Source organism: Microcaecilia unicolor, chromosome 7 (genome assembly GCF_901765095.1).
Source record: "Microcaecilia unicolor chromosome 7, aMicUni1.1, whole genome shotgun sequence".
Classification (NCBI taxonomy): Eukaryota; Metazoa; Chordata; class Amphibia; order Gymnophiona; family Siphonopidae; genus Microcaecilia; species Microcaecilia unicolor.
The window spans coordinates 50,345,549-50,371,325 of record NC_044037.1 but is presented as its reverse complement, the minus strand read 5'-3'; the positions used below and the strand labels follow the sequence as shown (position 1 = coordinate 50,371,325).

Genomic DNA, 25,777 nt, shown 5'->3' with positions numbered 1-25,777 from the left:
AGCCATGTAGAAAGATCTCACCTGAGATTTTTGTCACACCGGCACAAATGGAGCTCACCCCAGCATAGCTAGACATTGGATGGAGTGGTTTTCTGGTTCTCTCTGTAGGGAAGGGGGTGGGCTACACCCTGGTATAGGTAGACATTGGCTAGAGCGGTTTTCATGCAGGTGCGGGAGGAGGGCCCTGGTAGACATTGGCACAAAGGAACTGTATGTATATAAAAATAAAAAAAAAGGAGCCAAGACATTATCGCATTATAAGCAGATTTGTGTTATTACAGGGTGTGTTTTAATGGTGTTCCACTGTATACACTTATGTTTAAAATAACATTCCAATTCAAGTATTATAATAGCTAAGATTTCAGTACACAGAACTCTCTTACACTGGTATTTTCTATTTGGCTCCTTCTTAGACACATACCGGGGAATTCTGTATAGGTCGCTCAAAGTTAAGTGCTCAATTTTGTGTGCAGATTGAAGATAATTGGCTTAACTGCTGAATCAATAATTGGCAGTAATAAGCACTTAATTGGCAGCCATTAGGAGTTACATGCAGATGTGCCCTATGTCCTATTCTATAACGTGTGCCAAACGTTTCATGGCATGCAACTCAAAAAGGGAGCTTGGCCATGGGAGGGACATGGGCATTTCCAGGATGTAGGCATGGAGTTACAGAAAAATTGTCATTTACACCAGCTTTTGGCAGGCATAAATGCTCACACCCAAATTTAGGCACAAAAATGTATGCTAAGCCAGTATTCTATAAAGGCCGTTCCATGTGGAATGACCTCATAGAGTTCTGGCTAAGCACAGATCATCATCCCGGCGCCTAACTTTGGTCGACCTATACAGAATTCCTCCCAGTGTGATAGATCTCATCAGTAAGAAGAACCAAGAAACAGCAAGCCGGCTGAGATCCATATACAGGCTCTCCACTATCCCTTCGGTCTGGAGGTGATCAGGCATAATCTTCCAGCTATGCCAGCTGCATTCTCTTCAGGTAGAGCCCTCTGGTGCTGGTAGCCGCCATGTCTCAGCTGCTTTAAATCCAGAATCCAGGGTGGAGTAACGGATACTGAGGGAGCAAAAGCACACAGATTCTCACCAAGAAGACTGGGTACAGGAGCAAGGCCAAATATCAACAAGAGGACCTACACTGGGCCCAAGAGGCTTCCACAGAGCAGAACAGGACAAAGAACACAGCAAGGAATCCAAAACACAAGGCAACAAGTGTTCTCTCCAAGACCTCTTAAATGAGCACACCAATCAGCTAACTTAATCTAATGAGTTGGCATAGCAAACTCAAAGATATCAAGTCACACATATCTCTCCCTCTCTTATACTATCCACCCCTCCCCCCGCCTGTGGTCCAGCATCTCCTCATCTCTGTGAAGCCTCCCCCCCTCCCATGTACTTTAAAACTTGTCTTCTAGTTATCAGCTCTCGCTTAGACTATTGCAACTTGATTCTCACAGGTCTCCGTACTACTATGGATTTACAGCCTGTCTCACTAACACAGACTGCTCAGTAATTACTGTGGATTCTTTTGGATTCGTAATAAGCAAATGAAACCTTTATTAGGGAAGCTAAATTCTACAATGATTAAAATATATATATATATATATATATATATATATACAATGGTTAGCACAAACACAATGATTAGCTATATAAAGAATCGTTTGGCCCGTTGTCTGCGGCCACCTATCTGCTCACCCGTGCTGATGGCTTCTTCTGAGTTGCGGGTCTCCCTCCGTCGTCGGCCTGCTGCTTGGTTGAACGCTGTCTGTTGGACATTGCGGCGGCGGCGGCGTTGGGACCTCTTGGAGAGTACTTCTCCTGGTGAAGTACCTCGTCTCCTGATATCTTGCCGATTTCAACTGTGACATCGGCCTGGTGTGACTGTTTGCTGGTTCCCATTTATCAATCAGCTGTTCTCATTGAAGATCTTAGAAAGTGAGCGGGTTGTGGAGTGGTCGGATAACAGAGCGGACTTCGACTGCCATTTTCGCCATGCAAGGCCAACTTGATCTTTCTGGACGGTTTACATCTCCTCCAGCCCAACGGTTCAGCCTACGCCTAAGTTTCTACATATCATCTGCAGTCCTTCCTAACAACATTTCCTGGGACCATTTTAGACTCTCTTCCCTTTCCCCTTTTTTTCTTCTCACCCTGTTCCTTCTATCCTCTCAATTTTAATTGTTACCGTTTCACCACTGGCTTGGCACTAGCCTAATCAGTACATTGTAAGCCACTTTGAGCCTGCTAACATGTGGGATAAATGTGGGATATAAATGTGCTAAATAAATAAATACAATTACATCACTGGCCTCTACATCCCTTAGACCATGAAAAGAAGCAATACAGTATATACATACAATCATCACTGGTCTCTATCATCCAGGCTCTTATCAGCTGGAGGGGCCCAGTTCGCATCGAGAGCTAGGAGCTTTAGACCAGGAACAACAGATCCTCTGCGCAGTCCGTACATTACTGACAGATGAACCCACCCTTACTGTGACAAGCCCTCCCTTTTTATTAGGCTCTGAGCCCATGTCCAGAGCTAAAGAAAGTTACAGAAAGCTTCTATGGAAAATCACAGAATGCTTACCGTGGTCACATGCTTTCCCAAGTCCAGGTGGCCAAGCTGGGCCTGGGAAATAAGTGCCATCCTCCCCTTTGCATACCAAATTAGTTAGAGCTGTGTCTTATCTTCTGGATCCCAACTTGTTTTTTTATATTTACAAGAAAAGTTATTTTCGGTCAAAGACAAGATTTCAGAGTGTATTATCGAACAATCCTTGAAAAGCAATCCTTTAAGGTAACACTTAAACAATCATTTTTAAACAGAATTACTTCTAATCAACAATACACACCCCGAGTGCACTGGTCGTTCAAGACAGGGTTGAAAAACAATCTTTAAAATTCACTTCCATTACAATCTCCCACTTAGCCATCTCTCTCCTCTTTAATCTGTTCAAAATTCTGCTGCACGACTAATATTGCTCCAGTGTCGTTATGCTCATATTACTCTCATCAAGTCACTTCACTGGCTTCCTATCCATTTCCACATACAGTTCAAACTCCTCTTATTGACCTATAAGTGCATTCACTCTGCAGCTCCTCAGTACCTCTCCACTCTCATCTCTCCCTACATTCCTCCCCGGGAACTCCGTTCACTGGTAAATCTCTCTTATCTGCACCCTTCTCCTCCACTGCTAACTCTAGACTCTGTTCCTTTTATCTTGCTGCACCATATGCCTGGAATAGACTTCCTGAGCCGGTACGTCAAGCTCCATCTTTGGCCGTCTTCAAATCTAAGCTAAAAGCCCACCTTTTTGATGCTGCTTTTAACTCCTAACCCTTATTTTATCATCCTCACTTTAATATTCCCTTCTCTCTTGTTTATCCTGTTTGTCTGTCCTAATTAGATTGTAAGCTCTGTCAAGCAGGGACTGTCTCTTCATGTTCAAGTGTACAGCACTGCATACATCTAGTAGCGCTATAGAAATGATAAGTAGTAGTAGTCACCAGCAGCAATTCACATACAATGCCTGTGGCCGAACCCAGAACCTTCTTTCCGACACAGCTTCCTGTTTCCATATGGGCACATGGAAGGCTCTGGGGACTGTCATGGACAACATGTGTGAAATGCTGCCAGTGACCTCAGACTGGGGAGTGAACATCAGGGAAAATAAATAAAGTTGCTGATCCACAGGGAGGGGAAGGCGGCAGCAGAGATACTGAACAATGGGGCAGAAAATGCAGAGAATGGTGGAAGAGGCTAGGGGTGTTGTCCAGGAGAAGAATGAGAGTAGAAAAGTACAAGGTAGAATATGAGGAGAAATAGTGAAAGGGAACAGAAGGCAGGGGAAGGGCTAAGACAGGGGGAAATAAATCTGAGTGGACAGAGAGGCAGAAAAGAAGGAAAGGGAGGAAAGAGCGAAAAGGTAATAAGATCAATATGTTAGAGACAAATGTAGGGTTAGAATGAAACAAGACAGAAGGGGAGAGAGGAGAAATGACAAATGGACAGAAACCACTGGAAACAGAAGACAGAAAAGAAAATGGCACCAACAAAACTGAAAAACAAAAGTGTCCAGACGAATGTTTTATTTTGAATTTATTAACTGAAAATATGCTAGATTGGGGAAATATATTGAATATAGTACAAGGATATCCACAATGCACAAGAGATAATGCATTTCTGTTTATATTTCTCCAATGTTGCAGTGCATGCAGGAGTTTGACTTCTTGGGGTTCCCAGTTCAATTTCTGTCTTCATGCTTCTATTTCTAATCTGTGATCCCTTAATGTTTAGTAAGCGTCTGTCAATGTTTTTTGCATGTAACTAAGGTGCATTATTGTGTGCATGTAGTTTCTGTGTAAAGATCTGTAGCAGCACCACTTGTTCTCTTTTACCAGTAGCAGGGATATTGTGTACTAGGGCCCAATATAATATTTGTAGTGCTGCCTATTTATAGGTAGGGTTCTTGTTGCCTGAATCATAGCAATTAATGCCACTGATGTCTGGCAGGTTTACTAAATGCTGAAGTAATTTAAACTGAATGAAAAATAAACATATTAATTTGACCATAAACAAGTTATGTGGATGTGTTAGGATTTTCATTTTTCCAGTTAAAAATAAAGAGAAAACTTAAGTTATATTTACAGCATTAACAGTATTTAAAAGTTTACATTTCCACATTTATATTTAAACAAATAAAATTGGCCAATATAGAATTTTTATTTTCAATATTATTTGTAAAAAAAAAAAATAAAAACATCACACAGCCAGCCTTTTTCTTATCATCAAGGGACCTTTTGGCTAAAGCTTTGTGCATCTTTATTTTATACTTACAGGCCACGTGGCCCTTAGGGCCCCTTTCACCAAGTTGCGGTAAAAGGGGCCCTGTGGTAGTATCAGCATGTGGATTCACAACACGCTGAGGCCTCCTTTTACCACAGAGGGTAAAAGGGGTTTTTTTTTGGGGGGGGGGGGGAGGGTTAACAGGGAAATAGCCCTGCGGTAAGTGAACCACTTGCCATGCAGCCATTTCCCAGGGGATCCATTACTGCCACCCACTGAGGAAGCGGTAAGGGCTCCAGCGCTCACCTGGTGATAACTGCTGCCCAATTAATGCCAGGTAAGCCCCCAGCACTAGAAATGCATTTTCTAGTGCCGGAGTTGGAGCGAGGCAGAAGCCGGGACTACTGCTGGACTCCTGCAGTAGCCTGGCAGTAGGCCCGATTTGCCATGCTCCAATGGAGCAGTAGCCCTACCGCTCTTTTACTAGTACTAACTCTTCTTCTCTACGATTCCCAATTGTGTCTGTAACACATGAACCTTATCCGACCTAACATCACTCTCCATCTTATAATTGAAAGAGAAAAACACCTAGATTTCGACCCAAATCGGGAGATAGACGTTTATCTCACAAAAATGAATAAATCGGTATAATGGAAAGCCGATTTTGGACGTTTTCAACTGCACTCCATCGCGGAAGCGTACAAAGTTGACGGGGGCGTGTCGGAGGCGTGGCGAAGGTGGAACTGGGGCGTGGTTATCGGCCGAGGAGAGATGGGCGCCTTTCGCCGATAATGGAAAAAAAGTATGCGTTTGTAGCTAGAATTTAGGGCACTTTTCCTGGACCCTGTTTTTTCACGAATAAGGCCCCAAAAAGTGCCCTAAATGACCAGATTACCACCAGAGGGAATCAGGGATGACCTCCCCTGACTCCCCCAGTGGTCACTAACCCCCTCCCACCACAAAAAATGATGTTTCACAACTTTTTATTTTCACCCTCAAATGTCATACCCACCTCCCTGGCAGCAGTATGCAGGTCCCTGGAGCAGTTGTTAGGGGGTGCAGTGGACTTCAGGCAGGTGGACCCAGGCCCATCCCCCCCTACCTGTTACAATTGTGCTGCTTAATGCTTAGTCGTCCAACCCCCCAAACCCACTGTACCCATATGTAGGTGCCCCCCTTCACCCTTAGGGCTATAGTAATGGTGTAGACTTGTGGGCAGTGGGTTTTGAGGGGGATTTGGGGGGCTCAACACACAAGGGAAGGGTGCTATGCACCTGGGAGCTCTTTTACCTTTTTTTTTGTTTTTGTAAAAGTGCCCCCTAGGGTGCCCGGTTGGTGTCCTGGCATGTGAGGGGGACCAGTGCACTACAACTCCTGGCCCCTCCCACGAACAAATGCCTTGGATTTATTTGTTTTTGAGCTGGGCGCTTTCATTTTCCATTATCACTGAAAAACAAAAACGCCCAGCTCACAAATTGTCGAATAAAACATGGACGTCTATTTTTTTCGAAAATACGGTTCGGTCCGCCCCTTCACGGACCCGTTCTCGGAGATAAACGCCCATGGAGATAGACGTTTTCGTTCAATTATGCCCCTCCACGTGTTTCTCCACCGGAGTAGGCGAACGCCTTCATTGTACTATGTAAGCCACATTAAGCCTGCAAATAGGTGGGAAAATGTGGGATACAAATGTAACAAATAATAATAAAAGGGCCCCTTAGTGCACACTAATGTCCGTTAGCATGCGCTAAGCTAAGTAAAAGGGCCCCTAAATCAGTTCTTGTTAAATTATGTAATTAATGTTTGCCTTTGATGAGACCTTTACTTTAAAAGTCTATGTACCTGCACAGATAAAGTGATTGTATTTATAAATAACAGAAATGTTTATAACACTGCACAGTTCTCCCCGCCCTCACCAAGCTACTCACTCCTTCATGCCACCTTCATGCAAAAAATTCTAGGGATAACACTTGCACAACTATTACTATAAGTATGGTAGCATGGTTAAGTTTTATTACTATACTAGGAAAAAAGGCCCATTTCTGAAACCAATGAAACGGGCGCTAGCAAGGTATTGGCTTCCTGCAATTAATGTTTTGAAAGGGATTGTTAGGAGAAATGTGTTGTCATGCTAATGAATAATTTACATTGTTGTATTTTGTGTAATATCTTTTTTGTTGCTTTTCTGTTTTGTTTTTTTCTTTGTGTTGGTTGTGTGTGTGGGTGTGATTGAGAAATGGTGATTCTGCATGTTAGAGCTTGTGTATTAAGGGGGGTGGGTCTGGGAGTGTGTGTGTGTGAGTGAAAGAGAGGGATGCTGTCTCTCCATGGCAGAGTGTGTGTATGTTCTTGTGGGCGGGGGGTGGAGTTTGGTTGTGTGTGGGTGTAAGTGAGAGATGGTGATTCTCTATGGTTCCGCTTGTGTATTTGGGGGGGGGGGGGGGGGGGAGTGTGTGGGTGTGAGTGAGAGACAGAGATCTAGATTCACCGTGACAGAGTTCGTGTATGATGTTGTGGAGGTGGTTGGGGGGGGGGGGGGGAGAGAGTGTGTGTGTGAGAGAGAGAGTGAGAGATTTTGATTTTCCATTTTACAGTTTGTGTATTAAGGGGGGTGGTAGGGGAGTGTGTGGGTGTGAGTGACAGGGATGCTGTTTCTCCATGCCACAGTGTGTGCATGATGATTGGAGGGGGAGGGGGTTGAAGGATTGTGTGTCTGTTGATTGTCCCTTGGAAAGTTTGTGTATGATGTGGATGGGTGGTGGTGTTGGGGGTGGGGTGGGGAGGGGAGGGTGTCAGAGTTTGTGTATGATGTGGGGGAGGGGGCCAGTGTAGCGGCGTGTGAGTGTGGGCACTCACCTATTGGCTACAGTCACAGTCTCCTTTGTATTGCAAGCATTCCAAGTATGCATACCAATAGAAAGATGGTTTGTTTAAAAGTGAGGGAAAAATGCTTTACACACTTACATTAAGTACCTTAGTGGTGAAGCGATGTTTTCATGATGTAGTTTATGGAGATAGGATGATAGGAATTAACATATTGTTGAAACTGCCATTTATGCTGATATATTGGATCGTTAGCATGACCAAATCCCTGAAGGTAGATTTTTTTTAAATCAGGTTCCTCTCATGACGTTTTTGCAGACCTGATGCATTGTCCCTTCGGCATCGGCGATTCAGTGAGTCAGCCTTCTTGCCAGCGTCAGGGTCTCTCCTCAGGCGCGCCCCACCTCATAACAGTAGGTGGGACGCGCCTGAGGAGAGACCCCGACACGGGCAGAAGGCTATCTGAATCGCCGGTGCCGGAGGAAGAATGCTTCAGGGCACTGAAAATGACCACGCGGACTGCAGAGAGTCTGCGGGCGAAAAGCGAAAGCTGTAAGACTTGGGGGGGGGGGGGGGAGGGAGAAAGAGGTGCCCAAGGAGTCCTTAATAGACAGAGTGGAAGTGAGCCTATGTAGTCCATTGTAAGCAAGGAAGCCAGTTTGGTTAATCTGTTTCCACCCCCCTGTGACGTGCCACCCTGTTCATTTGTATAGTAGGATTACCCGCCCTCGACGTCATCACGTTTTGACGTGAGGGCGGGGCACTCTCACTGTTCCGCCCTTGACGTCATCGCGTTTTGACGCGAGGGTGGGGCAGAGAGAGATGGTGACAGACTGACGAACCTAACGGACCTTACGAACCCTTCACTTCAGTGAAGCCACGGAGTCAGCTTCAGAACGTTGGAGGTGGAAATTATTATAGTAGATAAGTATGGTTAAGCTATATAAGCTTTCACTGTATTTCTCAATAGAAGATTAAAAAAAAGGAATATGTTCAAAGTGTTGACTGAACGATAAAAAATATATAATTATTTAACAATACTTGTTGCAATCCTCTAATTGCAAATATACAAATATAATAAGACCCAAACAAACCTGGATGTACCTTAAAGCCAATTTATAACTTAACTTTCAAAAATAAGAATTAAGGTAACTTAAAATTTTCACCCATTACCCAAACCACATCCACAATCTATACATGCTCTCTCTACTGAAGAGCACTTACGACTTTTGGTGACCATAGATTAAGGGTTTCTTTTGAAAAGCCACGCTAGTGATGCCCGCACCCTCACGCAAATGAGAGGAAGTCCATAGGACTTAAATGGGCTTCCTCTCATTTGCCAAGCCGGGAATCGCTAGTGCGGTTTGGTAAACAAGGCTTTAAGACAACAACTTCACTCCCTTTGCTAACCAGCAGGAAAGACAGAAAACAAAAAATAAGGTCTGCTTTCAAAACTCATTAAGTGCTTCCACAGCTATGAAGTTCACTAGTTTCATAGTTTTATAAATTATGAACCGCTTTTTATTTTTTAATTCAAAGGCAGTATACCAAGCTTTAGTAAACATGCTGCCAAACTGACCTCAGTGAGCAAATAAAAATGGTTTTGAGTGTTAAATTGTCAAAATCTCTTCAAACAAAGCTAGACACACAATTTTCCAAAAAGATTTTCAAGACAGCCGGGCGAGCAGGTCTCAAACAATTCTGGAATGTGGTTTTGACATTCTTGAAGAGCAGATGAAAACTAAATGCAGGCAATTTTATACCAGTTTAAATTAAACCAGTTAAATTGTTATTTGATGCTTTCATCAATGAAATTGGAGGCTGTAGAGAATCAATACACATCATTGCTACTGGTTTATCTTAACTTTCCTGGTTACGTTTTTGCATTAACTGGATTTCTTTCTCCTGCCCTCTCAGTGATCCCAGTCTTTCTGAAGGGGAGGATAATGGAACCTCTGAGCCCCATCAGGATATCTCCAGTTGGTTGAAAGGAGCCACAGTGGATCCTATACTCTGGGCTGGGGGGAGGGGGAACATGCTCTCAGGCAAGCAAGACTGCCATGGCCTATATCGCTGGCCCACAATTAGAGCAAGGTTTATAATAACCAGAAACACTTCTGTTGACAACAGTGAGGTCTATACAGACTTCTGCATGTTCTCAAGGCCTCGCTACAAAGCCTAGAGTCCACTCTCAAATGCATAAAACAATTACACAGCTGACACTTAAAATGGTTAGATTATTTTTCCCTAAATAAAAAGGCACTCTTTAAAAATGTATATATTGGCAGTAATAAAACACAAAGGGGCAGTTCTATTACTGGGAGCCTCAAGGTAGATGTGCCAATGTTGCATGCCAATTCATATAACAGCATTTGTGTAGCACAAGTCGGCAATAACGTGCCTCAAGTCAGACGCACAGGTTAAACGATATGCATGTTAGCATATTCTATAAGTTATTCAGGTAAGGTATAGACACACCCATGACCCACTGTGTACACCCCATTACAGTTATTCCCAAAAAATAGAGTGTAAGTGCCTTACAGTATAACATGTAGAACACTTATGCACATTGGGTGACCATAGTTATAGAACTGCCCTTAAAATGTGGGGTAAAATGCCATTCTAAAATTAAAGCAATTCAAACATTACATGAAAATTGACCCATTAGATCTTAAAAATACCCTGTGCCTTCCTACACACACTTCTTCTCATTTATTAGGCAACTTACACCCAAGATCATTAAAATATTAACAGCCAGATTCTATATAGGTCACCCAAATTTGGGGGCAGATCCCAGATGCGTGTGCAAACTACTCAGGGGTCTTTGTACAAAACGGCGGTAAGCCCAACATGGGCTTACCGCTCGCTAAAAGGGAAGTACCACCGGTAGTTCCCACCCCCAGCGTGCATCATATCCAGCGCTACAAAAATATTTGTAATTTTGTAGTGCCAGTGTGTACCCAGCAGTAATCAGGTAGTGCCACCACACTGCCCAGTTAACACCAGGTTAGCGAGGGAGCCCTTACCGCCACCTCAATGGGTGGTGGTAAGTGCTTCCCCCTCCCCCCCCCAAACGGCTGCGCAGCAAGTGCTTCACTTGCCGCTCGACCATTTCCTGAAAAAAACAAAGACCTGCCTTTTACCCGCTGTGGTAAAAGGGGGCCTCAGCAGATGTCAAAAACATGCGCCGCCAGCACATTGCCCCCTTTTGTCGCACCTTTGTAAAAAGACCCTCAATTAGGAGCTATCAATTACTGGGATTAGAGTTCATTGGCACCAATTTAGATTTGCACATGCATCTGCGCTAGTCACTATTCTAACACATCTGCACCCAAGTTTAATTCAAAAGGAGGCATTCCCAAAAATTTAATGCGATGTTATAGATTACTTGTGCCCAACGACCATCAACCGAGACCAAGGATTTACACCAGGTTTAAGCGGGTGTAAGTCTTCATGCCCCACGTTGAGCGCAGGAATCGGCACGGATCTTAACAGCGCCTAACTGTGAGCACCATTTACTGAACCCAGCCCTATATGTCTCTAATTAAAACTAAAACTGATTATTTAAACAAACTATACATGTAAATAAAACACACACACACTTACTTCAAAATGCAGTCTCCAGCAAAGAACACCAAAAAAGCGTATCCAACAAACCATGAGAGAAACAGGCTATCCACAGATGACTGAAAACAATTCAATGAAGAGCCACTCAATCAAAACCAATTACCCCAATTAGCACTAGCACTACCACCACCACTGTAAGCACCGCTTACCATACAAAAAGCTTTATAATCTGAGCAAACACAACCAAAAAGGCCCGTACCAAAACATAATACAATGTATTTTGCACAGACATGTTAAGGAAGGTTCGTTAATATTGCACTGTCTTTAAAGCCCTCCATGATTCCAAGTTTAAATGCTCAATGCGGAGCAAGCATAACAAAAGGAACTCTCCTGCTCCTCTTAAAAAATAAATATGAGGAAAAGGCAAGAAGGGAGATAGGAGGATAAAAAGGAACCGGCGGCACGAGACTTCACTGCACACAATGGGGCAACTTGCCGCAGTCTGCCGGTGGTGTGCAGAGCATGACGATAAGGGACAGCGGGCGCGGGACCGACCCCCCGGCTGCAACCTGTCACTTGCTACTCGCAGAGAAGAGGGGGGGGGGGGGCAGGGCAGAAGGCGCTCGCGCTCCCTTCCCCAGACCTGCGAGCGTAGGAAGTGCTAGAGGGTAACCGGTCGCAAACCCCCCCACCTGCTTGCGTGGTATCGGTCAGCTCGTATCCGCCGCCGGGGAAGTCTCTCAGCTTGCGGCCACTCAGGTTCAAGATGCCGGTGTTCACCGCCTCCTCCAGGGCCCGGTCCAGGCTGCGGACAGTGTGGTGAGGGTGCTGGATAGTTCCCGCCCCCCACTGGGGTCCATTCGGGTAAGGAGGGTTGGCATGGAACGTTGCCGGCATAGCTGCTGCTGTTGTTGTTACCGCTACAGCAGCTGTGACCGTGGCAGCTGCTGCTGCTCCTCCTCCTCCCTGATTCGCCGCCATTTCTTTTTCTGAGAGGACGAGCTCGACAATAATAACGCCGCCGCTCAGGGGATAAAAGGGAAACCCACCGCAGACCGAGCATGCGCAGTCAGTCCGGCGCAGGGGTAGAGGAGGGGGAGAGGAAAGGAATTCCTGGAGGAGCTGCAATTAACGCTTGCCATAGAAAAATCATCAACTAGCATGAACCTGCTTTCTAGACTGTGTATTTGTGTACACAGGCATACACAGTATATCGTGTGTATGAATATGATATATTTTTTTCACGCACACATACATACACGTATACATAAGTGTATATATATATTTATTTATTTATTTATTTATTTATTTATTTATTATTATTATTATGAGCATTTGTAGAGCGCTACCAGATGCACACAGCGCTGAACACCTGATACAGAGAGACAGTCCCTGCTCAAAAGAGCTTATAATCTAACTAATACAGACAGACAAGACAGTAGTAGTAGTAGTTACCGGTGAGGGAAGTATTGGGAGCTAAAAAGCAGCTTATATATATATATATATATATATATATACCTATCTATAGATAGATAGACAGATAGATAGATATAAAAGAGATACAATTAAGTAATGTATTTTACTCTGTAAACTGCTTTGGTGCATCTTGGAAAGTAGGTGTGGAAAGTATATGTAACGAAACTGAATCTATTATGATGATGATTAATTAATTAAATTTTCTTTACCACCTTTTGAGAACAGATGTTCTGTTAAAGCAGTGTATATTGAGATGACATCAGAGCCACACTGTCACTAGTAGGTACAAGTGACTCTAGAGGTCCTACACAAAAGAAAGAATAAGATGGTGACTTGTGATTTAGGGAGAAAATAGGAAAAGGGTCAGCAGTGCAGTGCACCATACCAATATAGACTGCCCTAGTGGCTAGGGAGAAAGGCAAAACTCAAGGTCTTAGCTGCAGGGAAAATAGGCAGCAAAACAGAGAAACATTGCAGGTAAGCGCCAAATAGCCCATCCAGTCCGCCGATCCACAGCAATCACTATCTCCCCCTTTCCCTAAGAAATCCCATGTGCCTGCCCCACACTTTCTTAAATGTAGACACAGTCCTAACCCTAACCCTTGTGAATACTGGGGGATATTTAAATATAAACACTGTTATAGGTAATTCTCAGCAAATTAAGTGGCCCTTCTAAAGTGTGTTAGGCTGTTAACACAAGGTTCAGCATGCAGTAACAGCTAATGCACAAACCCATTAATGCTTTTGCTGTATTTTAACAGTTACCACACATTAATTCACTCATTAAGGGCATTCCCACAAATCTATAAGTGGTATCTAAAGGCGCAATTGTGCATCCAGTTATAGAATAGAGTCAGTTATGCATATAACATAATTAGCAAAATTTGACAATTGGAGCCAAGCACCAATAGTTGGTGTTAACTATTATTTTAAAAAAAATGGGACAATATATAATAGTGGTCCAAAAGAAACTCAAAACCTAAAGTGAAAAAAGAACCACTGTATTAATAACAAAAAAAAACCACCTAAAAATATAAAGTGAAAATGGTGCTCATAATATAGCATTGTGATTACTCGTGATCATTCAGCCAGCTGGCAATCACTAAATTCAATCATTGCACCAAAATTCCCTACCAAGCAAAGTCTTTCATTACATGCAAGTTGTGTATTGATAATTTGCTTTTGTAAGAAGATGTACATTGGCCAAATGAAGTGTGCTATTAAACATCAAGTTGCAGAACATTTGAGTTGTATTTTTTTTGTTACATTTGTACCCCGCGCTTTCCCACTCATGGCAGGCTCAATGCGGCTTACATGGGGCAATGGAGGGATAAGTGACTTGCCCAGAGTCACAAGGAGCTGCCTGTGCCTGATGTGGGAATCGAACTCAGTTCCCCAGGACCAAAGTCCACCACCCTAACCACTGGCAAAGTAAAAGCCCTGTTAGTTGAGCACTGGCATTCTGCTAAGCATGTGCTGGTTGATTTTAAATTTGTGGTGCTATTACAAATTCATATGCTGAGGGCAGGTGATGTCTCTCATAGGTTGATATATCATGAGCAAAAATTGATTTTTTTATGGAATACTATTAGTCTGTATGGTTTCAACCAAGAAGTTGAATGGCCATTGGATGGGTGATTTTGCTAGAATTCAAGCTGGTGTTTTTACATCACTATATTATGATGCAATGACTCGAGTCTTCGCTCTTTTATGGACCGTTGGTGAGTTAGTATTGAAAGTTTGCTTTTTTGAAGTCTTCTGAGTTTATTAACATTTTTGAATACTGATATACTCATATCACCCCTCTTCTCAGGTCTCTTCACTGGCTTCCAATCCGATACCGCATTCAGTTCAAGCTTCTCCTTCTTACCTACAAATGTACTCAGTCTGCTGCCCTCACTACCTCTCTACCCTCATCTCCCCTTATGTTCCCACCCGAAACCTCCATTCACAGGACAAATCCCTCCTCTCAGTACCCTTCTCCACCACTGCCAACTTCAGGCTCCGCCCATTTTGCCTCGCCTCACCCTATGCCTGGAACAACCTTCCTGAGCCCTTACGTCAAGCCCCCTCCCTGCCCATCTTCAAGTCTTTGCTTAAAGCCCACCTCTTCAATGCTGCCTTCGGCACCTAACTCTTACCTTCAGGATATCCAGACTGCCCCAATTTGACTGCCCCTATCGAACTGACTATTCACTTGTCCTTTAGATTGTAAGCTCATTGAGCAGGGACTGTCCTTTTATGTTAAATTGTACAGCGCTGCGTAACCCTAGTAGCGCTTTGAAATGTTAAGTAGTAGTAGTAGTTGTTGCATTTTTATGAGAATGGATCCTTTTTACTTTTTAGGAATTGTTGAATTTGGATCTGTCCTCCTGAAGAAGCTAATGGTGAAACATGATCCTGTCAAGGATCAAACATATAAAAGGCAAGTGACCGTACTCACTTGCAAATGCGCAGTAGAGACTTCCCTCTCTGTCCCGCCCCCGCGTCAAGACGTGATGTCGAGGGGAGGGGGGCGGGACAGAGAGGGAAACTGCGCGGAAGTGGAGGGAGGGAACCGCTGACGTCGCTACCGCTCCCCCCCCAAGGTAGCCGCTACCCGCCCCCACCCCCCCCACCCCCGGAGTCGCCACCACCCCCCCTTCACCCGGCCCGGGCCCTCTCTTCGTTATTCAACTTACAGCAGCGCCGAAAACAGCAGCAAGCAGCTCAGCTTCAGCTCCCGTCGGCCTTCCTTCCCTGCCTGTGCCCCGCCCTCGCCGACGTGACGTCACACGAGGGCGAGGCACAGGCAGTGAAGGAAGGCCAACGGGAGCTGCTGCTTGCTGCTGTTTTGGCGCTGCTGTAAGTTGAATAACGAAGAGAGGGCCCGGGCCGGGTGAAGGGGGGGCGGGGGCGACTCCGGGGTGGGGGGGGCGGTAGCGGCTACCTTGGGGGGGGGGCATGGGAGGTCTCAGAAGGAGGGGGGCCTTGGAGCTGGGAGGGCTGGACTGAAGGGGGCCTTCCAGCTGGCTGGGAAGAAGGCACGGGGGGGGGCCTTGGAACTGGGAGGGAAGGCGGGCGGGCGGGCAGGGGGCCCCTTACAGTTGTGAGGGAATGGGGCCCCTTACAGTTGTGAGGGAGAGCAGGGGGCCTTGGAACTGGGAGGGAGGGAAGGGGGCCTTGGGAGCTGGGGGGGAGGGCCTGGGGCCTTGGAACTGGGAGGGAGGGAGGGTGGGCAGGGGGCCTTGCAGCTGGGAAGGGGGGAGGACTGGAGCCTTGGAGCTGGGATGGAGGGACAGAGGGGTCCTTGGAGCTGGCAGGGAAGGAGGATGGCAGGGGGCCTTGCAGCTGCAACGGGAGGGGGGCCTTGGGAAAAAAAACATTCCAATACGCGCCCGTTTTAACGGGCTTAACGGCTAGTTGGATTATAAATTTGCTTGGACTTTGAAGTGACCTTTTTTGTGTGTGGGATCAATTTTTGGACATTCAATATTTTTTGGTACATGCTGTTCTGGCATACTAGCACCACCCTACCTGAGATATACTTGATTTTATGGAAATAAAACTGCAAAATTGTGATACCATCTGATACCATATGATGCAAATAAGTTTCTTTTGTTTCATTTTACTAAATAGATCTTTGAAATTAAGGACTTTGCTTGGTAGGGAATATTGGTGCAATGACTGAATTTAGGGCCCTGTTTACTAAGCTGTGCTGTAGGCATGCAAACCTTTTAGCACGCACTAATGGAAGAAACATCCATAGGAATGTAATGGGTGTCTCTATTATTAGCGGCTAAAAAGTTAGGGTACCTACAGTGCAGCTTAGTAAACAGGGCACTTAGTGGACTGTCTGCTTCATTAGTTTCATCACCCTATTACCATATATATTTGTACACTTGGGGAGGATCTAATTGGAGTTTTAAAAAGATATATACTACATATCACCCTCCTTAATTCATTATCTCAACGTGATCTTAATATGCCTGCCCAAAGACATTATTCTAATTTTATAGCTAGCTGTCAAGAGGACCTCACTCTGGTCTGTGTGCTTGGGGGGGGGGGGGGTTGTTTTGTTTTGTTCTTTGCCACACTGATTTCTTATGTATACACATCTGGGGTCACCCTCAGCCTTAACCATTAACAGCGAGGTCTGTTACACCTGCAAGTCATTAACCCATGCATCATCACAGCAGATGTAATAAACTTCAGTGGCTGGTCGGTCGTTCTTATGCTCCGTGCCATCTCTGTCTGGCTCTTGGGCTGTCTCTGGGCTTGTGTGATGTTTTCTCCTGTTCGTCCACATTCTACTGTTTCCAGTAGTCTTTGCCCTGTCTGCTTGTCCCGGTCGCTGACACTGGTCTTTTAGCTGGTTGAGGTGAGATCTCTGAAAAGATATATTAATGAAATGCTCATTGCTCACTTATCTGGATTACATTCGTGCATTGACCGTCGAGACCCTTCAACTGAAACGTCTATTTATCACTATATTTTTTGCGATATACACATATATCCAGAATTGTCTTATAATATTTGCTTGTTATACTACTATCATTTTTTGTTACATTTGTACCCCGCGCTTTCCCACTCATGGCAGACTCAATGCGGCTTACATGGGGCAATGGAGGGTTAAGTGACTTGCCCAGAGTCACAAGGATGTTACCCAAGATCCTTCTGTAAGACCAAATATCTATTTTCGTATATATTTCCACCATTCATGATGTATTGTAAGCCACATTGAGCCTGCAAAGAGGTGGGAAAATGTGGGATACAAATGCAATAAATAAATAAATAAGTACAGAGAGTTGGTTTTCATAATAACCAACATAAATTAATTAATCAGAAACTAAAGCAAAGTTTGCAAACACACCTCTTGAATATTCACCAATTTTCTGGGTGTCCTTTTTTATACTATTTTATGAACAAAGAGAATCCTGTTGACTGGAGAAAAACTGGCAAAATGGCTTGAGTTAAGAAATAAACCGTGCATCACTGTGCATATTTTTAATGCCTATCACGGACTTCATGTAAGACACGACTTACTTGTTAGAGATCACAGCCAGGGCATAGGCAACCACCAGGAATGCAAATGACTTCAAGGAAGCAGAGAAGCTGACACAATATCTTAGAAAACAAGAAACAATCAAGAACACAAGAATGAGGTCAAGGTAGGCTCAACTCAGAAACCAGAGAATTCAAAACAAGTTCAGAAAGAAACAGGTACAGACCACTAAACAAAGCTGGCAAGCAGAAACCAGGAATAGACTGAAATGAGATGAAGCTTGAGTAAATGCAAGAACAATTTTGGATGGGGTAGAGGAGAATAAACATAATAATAATAATAATCCAGTCAATATTCAGACTGTGGTGGCCACTGGCTAAATTAGACCCTGATGTTCAATGACATATTTTCTTGATCTTTATTTTCTCATCATCTTGACAGGGATATAAAAACAGGTAAGATGAGAGACTGCTATGCCAGCTCTAACGTCACTAAGGTGCCTGGCCAAGGCAAATCTAGGGGTCCTTTTACAAGGGAATGCTAACATTTTTAGCGTGTGCTAAAAATAAGCATAAGCAAAACTTCAGAGATGCCCATATATTCCTATGAGCATCTCTAGCATTTAGCATGCACTAAAAGTGCTAGTGTGCCTTTGTAAAACACCCCCCCAGTGACCTATGCACCTAGTCAATATTTTTTGTGTGAGAGCTAAAACATTAGTATAAATGCTAGAATACTGCTTAAAAGCCTGTGCATGAAATTTTAAACTCATCATTTGCAAAGGTTTTTCTTTAGAGCAATCAAGCAGTCTGTGCATACTAACACACAAATTTACCTCAATTGTATAATCTTGCACACCCATTTTTGCACATAGTGAGCAAAATTGTGCACATAGGTTATAGAATACTATTAATTGATTTTATTCAATAATTAACTATAATTGGAGCTAATTGGCACTAATTTGCACTTACACACATAATTACACTTAGTACTATATGGAGTTCATTTTCAAAAGAGAAAAATGTCCAAAAAGTGTCATAAAGCACCATTTTGATGTTTTTCTTCTAAAAACTTCCAAATTGGTATTTTTGAAACATATTTTGCAGACATGTATCTATGCAATTTGTTTGCAGTGCATCTAAATCAAAAGGGGGCATATTGAGGGCATTTCTAAGGCGGGTTATGGCATGCCTAACAGATGTTTTACAGCCTTGGATGTTTTACAGCCATAATGGAACAAAACAAAAACATCCAGGACTAAAACCAAGATATTTTGGTCCAGATCGGTTTTAAGAACGAATAAGGCACAAAAAGGTGTCCTAAATGACCAGATGACCATTGGAGAGAATCAGGGGTGACCCCCCCCCAGTGGTCACTGACCCCCCCTCCCACCCACCAAAAATGTGAATAAAAATATGACTTACCAGCCTCTATGCAAAAAAAAAAAACCACAAAGAGTGGAAAGAACACAAAGTTCCATGAAGTAGACAAAGATGGGCATTTTCAAAAGAAACATCTAAGTCAGAATTTGGATGTTTTACAAAGACGTCCAAATTCTGAAGTGGGGAGAAGGTCATTTTCAAAAAAGATGGACATCCATCTTTTGTGTTCGAAAATACCATGCACGTCCTTGGATTTGGACATTTTGTGATTTGGACCTCTTTGATTTTCGGCCATTTTCGGAAAAAAAAAATGTCCAAGTCTAAAACATCCAAATTCAAGCCACTTGGACATGGGAGGAGCCAGCATTTTTAGTAAACTGGTCCCCCTGACATGCCAGGACAGCAATCGGGCACCCTAGGGGGCACTGCAGTGGACTTCATAAAATGCTCCCAGGTACACAACTCCCTTACCCTGTGTGCTGAGCCCCCCAACCCTCCCCCAAATCCCACTACCCCCAACTGTACACCACTACCATAGCCCTTACGGGTTAAGGAGGCACCTATATATGGGTATAGTGGGTTTCTGGTGGGTTTTGGAGGGTTCACAGTTTCCTCCACATGTTTAACAGGCAGGGGGAGGTAGGAGCCTGGGTCCACCTGTCTGCAGTGCACTGCACCACTACTAGACTACTCCAGGGACCTGCATGCTATTCTAATGGACCTGAGTATAACATCTGAGGTTGGCATAAAGGCTGGCAAGTAATGTTTTTCATCACATTTTTTGTGGGTGGGAGGGGGTTAGTGACCACTGGAGTAATAAGGGGAGGTCATCCTTGATTCCCTCCAGTGGTGATCTGGTTATTTAGGGTACCTTTTTGTGCCTTATTCGTTATAAAAACAGGTCTACCTCAAAACATCTTAGTGTTAGTCCTGGATAAATTGTACAGCGCTGCGTAACCCTAGTAGCGCTTTAGAAATGTTAAGTAGTAGTAGTTTTTGTTTTGTTCCAATACATAGTAACATAGTAAATGACGGCAGATACGGTTCATCCAGTCTGCCCAACAAGATAAACTCATTTTACATGGTATGTGATACTTTATATGTATACCTGAGTTTAATTTGTTCTTGCCTTTCTCAGGGCATAGACCGTAGAAGTCTGCCCAGTACTGTTATTGTACTAAGTTCTGAAGCTAATATTGAAGCCCCTTAAAAATGTACACTCCAGCCCATCCCTATCTATTCAGTCACGATCAGGGCTTAGACCGTAGAAGTCTGCCCAGCTCCCGTTTTGTTTCCAATTACCGGCGTCACCACCCAATCTCCACTAAGATTCCATGGAACCATTCCTTCTAAACAGGATTCCTTTGTGTTTATCCCACACATGTTTGAATTCCATTACCGTTTTCATCTCCACCACCTCCTGCAGGAGGGCATTCCACATATCCACCACACTCTCCATGAAAAAACACTTCCTGACATTATTATGGCTGAAAAACGTCTAAGTCTTAGGAATGCCCAAGTCCCGCCCCTCACACGCCCCCTTGAGATTTGGACGCACTTCTGACAGGCTTCATAGAAAAACATCTAAAAAATTGGTTTCAAAAAAACTGATTTGGACGTTTTGTGCCACTTTTTAGATGTTTTTCTGTTTCGAAAATGAGCCTGATGAGCACAAAGTATATTTAAATGTATGGTGAATGAGGCCATTCTGTATTCTGCTGCAATGCACAGAAGTAAACAGGGAGTTTTAACAGCATACAACATGGGAAATCTACTGCCACATCAGAGGCAGCATAGAAGGGTTAGTAGAAAGGATTTTATGCTAGTTTTGGGGACTTTTTTTTCTGCATTCATAGCAAGTACCTCCAATTTTAAAAGAAAGAATGGAAATAACCACCAGATGCAAAGCTAAAAGTATGCATGTCTGAAGAAAACAAAAAGTACCAGCACACATCTGTCTGTGTTGTCCTGCAGAAAAATAATAGCTCAGAAAAAAATTTGTGTGCAAGCAATTATTGTGAGGCTAATATTTATGTGCAGAATAGGATATATGCAGAATAAGATGAACAGATGTGCTGGCAAGTTTGTTTTCTTCAGACCTGTGCACAGTGAAGCTGCCCTTACCGCAGAACCTTTATGTGCATGTGGCTGGCAGGCTTTCCTTGATTAGTGTACAAGTTCTGTGCATGTTAAATGTGCATCTCATTAGTTTACTGCATCACTGAGGAATATTTTATCGCTAATCTCACAGTATTAGCCGCAAGCTCAGCGGTGGGCACATAAATCTATTGCATGGTTTTTCTGCATTAACCTTGTCGTGCTAGCAACCATTTTATACCATCTATACTAGGGCTTTTTCGTGAAAAGATCTGTATCCAGAGATTTGACCAGAGTAGTAAAATTCTCTCACTATTCTGCAGAGGAGAGGAACCCATAAAACAGCTGACACTGTGTAAAATTCCTTTAAACAACAAAAAATACCTGAAAAGATCTCATTTTAAATGAAACATCCTTAGTTGTAGAAATATCACTTATGCCAGTATCATTTTCCAGCACTTAGAAAGAGATCCTTCTACTAGCCCCCTCCCCCCCCCCCCCCCCCCCCCCCCCATATATTAAAAACTATTTAACCAGCCAAGAATGACTCCTGGCCAGTTAAATAGGGTTTAAGCACCTAACCGTAGATATTCAGTGGGAAATAACTGGTTAGCCACTAACCGGCTATATCGCATGACATAGCCAGTTAGGCATGGATATTCAGCATGAAACTGGCTATGTTAAGTGGTCAAAATAGGCCGCATAAATAGAAGGCCTAGCTTTGACTGCTAAAAAAATTAACCAGTTAGCGCTGAATATCGGTATAGCCGGTTAACTTTTAAGTGGCCAAAATAAACCCGGATATTCAATGCAAGTCACCGGATATGGCCTGGCATTGAATATCCAGGTTTAATGCTGGTGGTGGACAGCAAATGTGCTGCCCACCGCCAGCTGAATATCAGGCCCAAAGTGACCTGTTCTGTATGATCTCTTCAAATATGGTATTGTCCTGATGGCACTTATTTCTTTGCTAAGATCCTGCTTTCTTGTTGTTGTTTTGATGAAACTTTTCTCCTGTATCTAGTTTGTTTTGTGGGGAGGGGGGAAGGGGAGTCTGACAGCTCCCTCCCATTCCTTTGGGTTGCTCACTCTATTGAAATCAGGAATGGGGCTGATGCCATGAGCCTTCATTTGCAATCACGCACAGTCTGTAACACTGCCACTAAGTCACTGGGCCAGTACGTATGTTCACTTTAGAGATGTGCATTCATTAGCATGCATTTGGTTCGTTAGCATTTCTTAAAAATTTTCCTGCATGTAAATTCAATTTCACATACATTAACCTTAAGAATTGACACATGTACAATTGATTTGCAAATGTAAAAGAGTTCTCTAACACATGTAAAAAAAATTCCATTAAAATGAATGTGTGAAAATAAACAGAAAAAGTAAATTGGGGAATGTATTTTGCCTGTGCATATCACTAGTTTTCTATCCAGCTTATAATTGAAAAAGAAAAACGCCTATATTGCGACCCAAATCGGGAAATAGACGTTTATCTCACAAAAACGAATAAAGCGGTATAATCGAAAGCCGAATTTGGACGTTTTCAACTGCACTCCATCGCGGATGCGGACAAAGTTGATGGGGGCGTGTCGAAGGCGTGGTGAAGGCGGAACTGGGGCGTGGTTATCGGGCGATCAGCGATGGACGCCTTTCGCCGATAATGGAAGAAAAATATGCATTTTTAGCGAGAATTTAGGGCACTTTTCCTGGACCCTGTTTTTCCACGAATAAGGCCCCAAAAAGTGCCCTAAATGACCAGATGACCACTGGAGGGAATCGGGGATGACCTCCCCTGACTCCCCCAGTGGTCACAAATCCCCTCCCACCATAAAATATGTCATTTCACAACTTTTTATTTTCACCCTCAAATGTCATACCCACCTCCCTGGCAGCAATATGCATGTCACTGGAGCAGTTATTAGGGGGTGCAGTGACTTCAGGCAGGTGGACCCAGGCCCATCCCCCCCCACCTGTTACAATTGTGCTGCTTAATGCTTAGTCGTCCAACCCCCCCCCCCCCAAACCCACTGTACCCACATGTAGGTGCCCCTCTTCACCCCTTAGGGCTAAAGTAATGGTGTAAACTTGTGGGCAGTGGGTTTTGAGGGGGATTTGGGGGGCTCAACACACAAGGGAAGGGTGCTATGCACCTGGGAGCTCTTTTACCTTTTTTTTTTTCTTTTTGTAAAAGTGCCCCCTAGGGTGCCCGGTTGGTGTCCTGGCATGAGAGGGGGACCAGTGCATTACGACTCCTGGCCCCTCCCACGAACAAATGCCTTGGATTTATTCGTTTTTGAGCTGGGCGCTTTCATTTCCCATTATCACTGAAAAACAAAAACGCCCAGCTCACAAATTGTCGAATAAAACATGGACATCTATTTTTTTCGAAAATACGGTTCGGTCCGCCCCTTCACGGACCCGTTCTTGGAGATAAACGCCCATGGAGATAGACGTTTTTGTTCAATTATGCCCCTCCACATGTACCTATTCTCCAGGCAGAACACGCAGTCTTTGATATCTGGCAGCTGGTTCTCTACTTATATGTAAGCCTTATTTCATGCATAGTATGGAATTAACTGCTATGTTGTGGATCCTGAGGGAAATTTCCTCTGCAGATTGTTTTTGAGGACTGATCAGTATTTTGTGAGTCTGGCAATGAATCAGCGGAGGCTTGGTAACAGAGAAGGCACACAGTGCTTGGATAAAGGAATGAATAGATCAGGCTGAAATTTAACTCAAAAAAGATTTTCCAAAGCTGATGTTATTCTATTTCAGTACTTGTTCATTTGCTGAAGACTTTGGACCATAAGGGCTAATACTTAATAGTAATATTTAACTCTTTCTGAAAATATAACAGATGTATAACTAGTTGATACATTTGTATTGTTTTTACAGATGCAACCATTTTCCAAGAGAATATGGTAAAAGCAGTTAGATTAGGGGAGTTTTAAAAAGGGTTAGATATCTTCCTACAAGAAAAGTCCATAAGCCATTATTAAGATGCACTTGGGGAAAATCCACTGCTGATTTCTAGGATAAGCAGCATAAAATATACTGTACTGTTCTGGGATCTTGCTAGGTACTTGTAACCTGGATTGGCCACTGTTGGAAAAAGGATGCTGGGCTTGATGGACCTTTGATCTTTCCCAGTATGGCAATACTTATGTTTTTATGTATGTTCTTAATTATGTATGGTACTTTAAAGGAGTATTAAAAATCCTAGATGTCAAGTACCGTCATAAAGCAGTATGGCCAAATATTCAAAAGGGTTTAACAAAGCAGAAGAGGCTCCTGCCCTACCGGCCTGGTTAAATCATGCTGAGATGGCCATTCATCGACATTCAGCGGCGTTTAAGTGGGTAGTGCTGCTGAATATTGTCTCTGACTGTTGCAGCCCTATCCAGTTACTGCTGGGGCAATCTGGGGACATAAATATAAATAAATATCAATATACCTGGTGGACAGCTTATTTGAAGACAGAGAGGATTGATATTGGATGTTTATTTTGATATGTATTCTATTGTTTGATGTTTATTTTTATGGATGTTTCTTGTTACCCACTTAGATGTAAGTGGAATCTAAATATAAATAAATAAATATACTTGATAGACAGAGACGTTAGTTCTTGGATATTTGTTTTCATATGTATTGTATTGTTTGATGTTTATTTTTATGAATGTTTCTTATTACCCGCTTAGTTGTAATTAGGTTAGAAATATAAATAAATAAATAGCATGGGTGGAGCCAGCACTTAACTGGTAAATGGTGATATTCAAGTCACTAACCAGTTATGTGCATGAAGTTAGGACAGCACAAAAGCTGTCCTAACTTTCATCTGCCAAGCTAACTGGACACCAGTTTGAATATTGTCTAGTGCCCAGTTAATTTCCAGAAGACTGCACTTACTTAGATATTCAATACCAAAGCCTGGATATGAATCAGCATTGGATATCCAGGCTTAATTCATCCCACGGCTCTCAGTGGCTTAAAAACCGCTGAACACCATGGGTTGAATATTGGGCCCATATTGAAGTACTGGTTCACCAGTGACTAGTGATACCAGACATTCAATTTTGCTTTTTTATTGTTAAACATTGAACAAATATTATACATTCATTTTGGTTTCCACTTATTTTTCATGGAGAATGGGGTGCTGGCTTTAAATGCTCTGCCTGCCAATAGATTTCTGTGCATCAGTCTTCTGCTGTGCTTTTCTTTAAAGCTGTGCTAGCACCACTCTGATACATACAAAGCATGAACACAATATAAACGCCTTTAGAATGACCGCTTGGAGAGTTGTTAAGGCAATCCCCTCATTTTTTCAAATTGACATACAATTCATACTTTGAGCAAATGTTAAATGATGCATGAAATAAAATAATTCTGGACAAAGGAAAGGGTAAGAGCTATAAATAGCAGAGGAAGGAATGTATGCCAAGAAACAAGCAAGTTTATATTCAGAATAAAATTATTTTTGAGTGCTGCTTTCCTGTATAAAGTAGAGAGTCAGTGGCTCAAGAGAATTATTGCAGAGTCAGTTCAACTCATATAGGAAGTGACTATGGATCTCATTTTCAAAACAGAAAAACGTCCAAAAAAGCAGCACAAAGCGGCAGATGGACGTTTTTCTTG

At 43.2% G+C, this 25,777-nt stretch overlaps 1 protein-coding gene across 4 annotated transcripts in view; it reads right to left on the bottom strand.

Annotated features, from left to right (window-relative positions):
- LRCH2 (leucine rich repeats and calponin homology domain containing 2) overlaps positions 1-12,180 on the bottom strand; it is a 263,804-nt gene extending 251,624 nt beyond the window's left edge. For all 4 annotated transcript variants that reach the window (XM_030209796.1, XM_030209797.1, XM_030209798.1 and 1 more), the window contains exon 1: positions 11,893-12,180. In XM_030209796.1, coding sequence (XP_030065656.1) covers positions 11,893-12,097 — 205 coding nt within the window. In that variant the 5' untranslated portion in view covers positions 12,098-12,180. The remainder of the gene's footprint in view (positions 1-11,892) is intronic.
- Between the last annotated feature and the right edge of the window lie 13,597 nt (positions 12,181-25,777).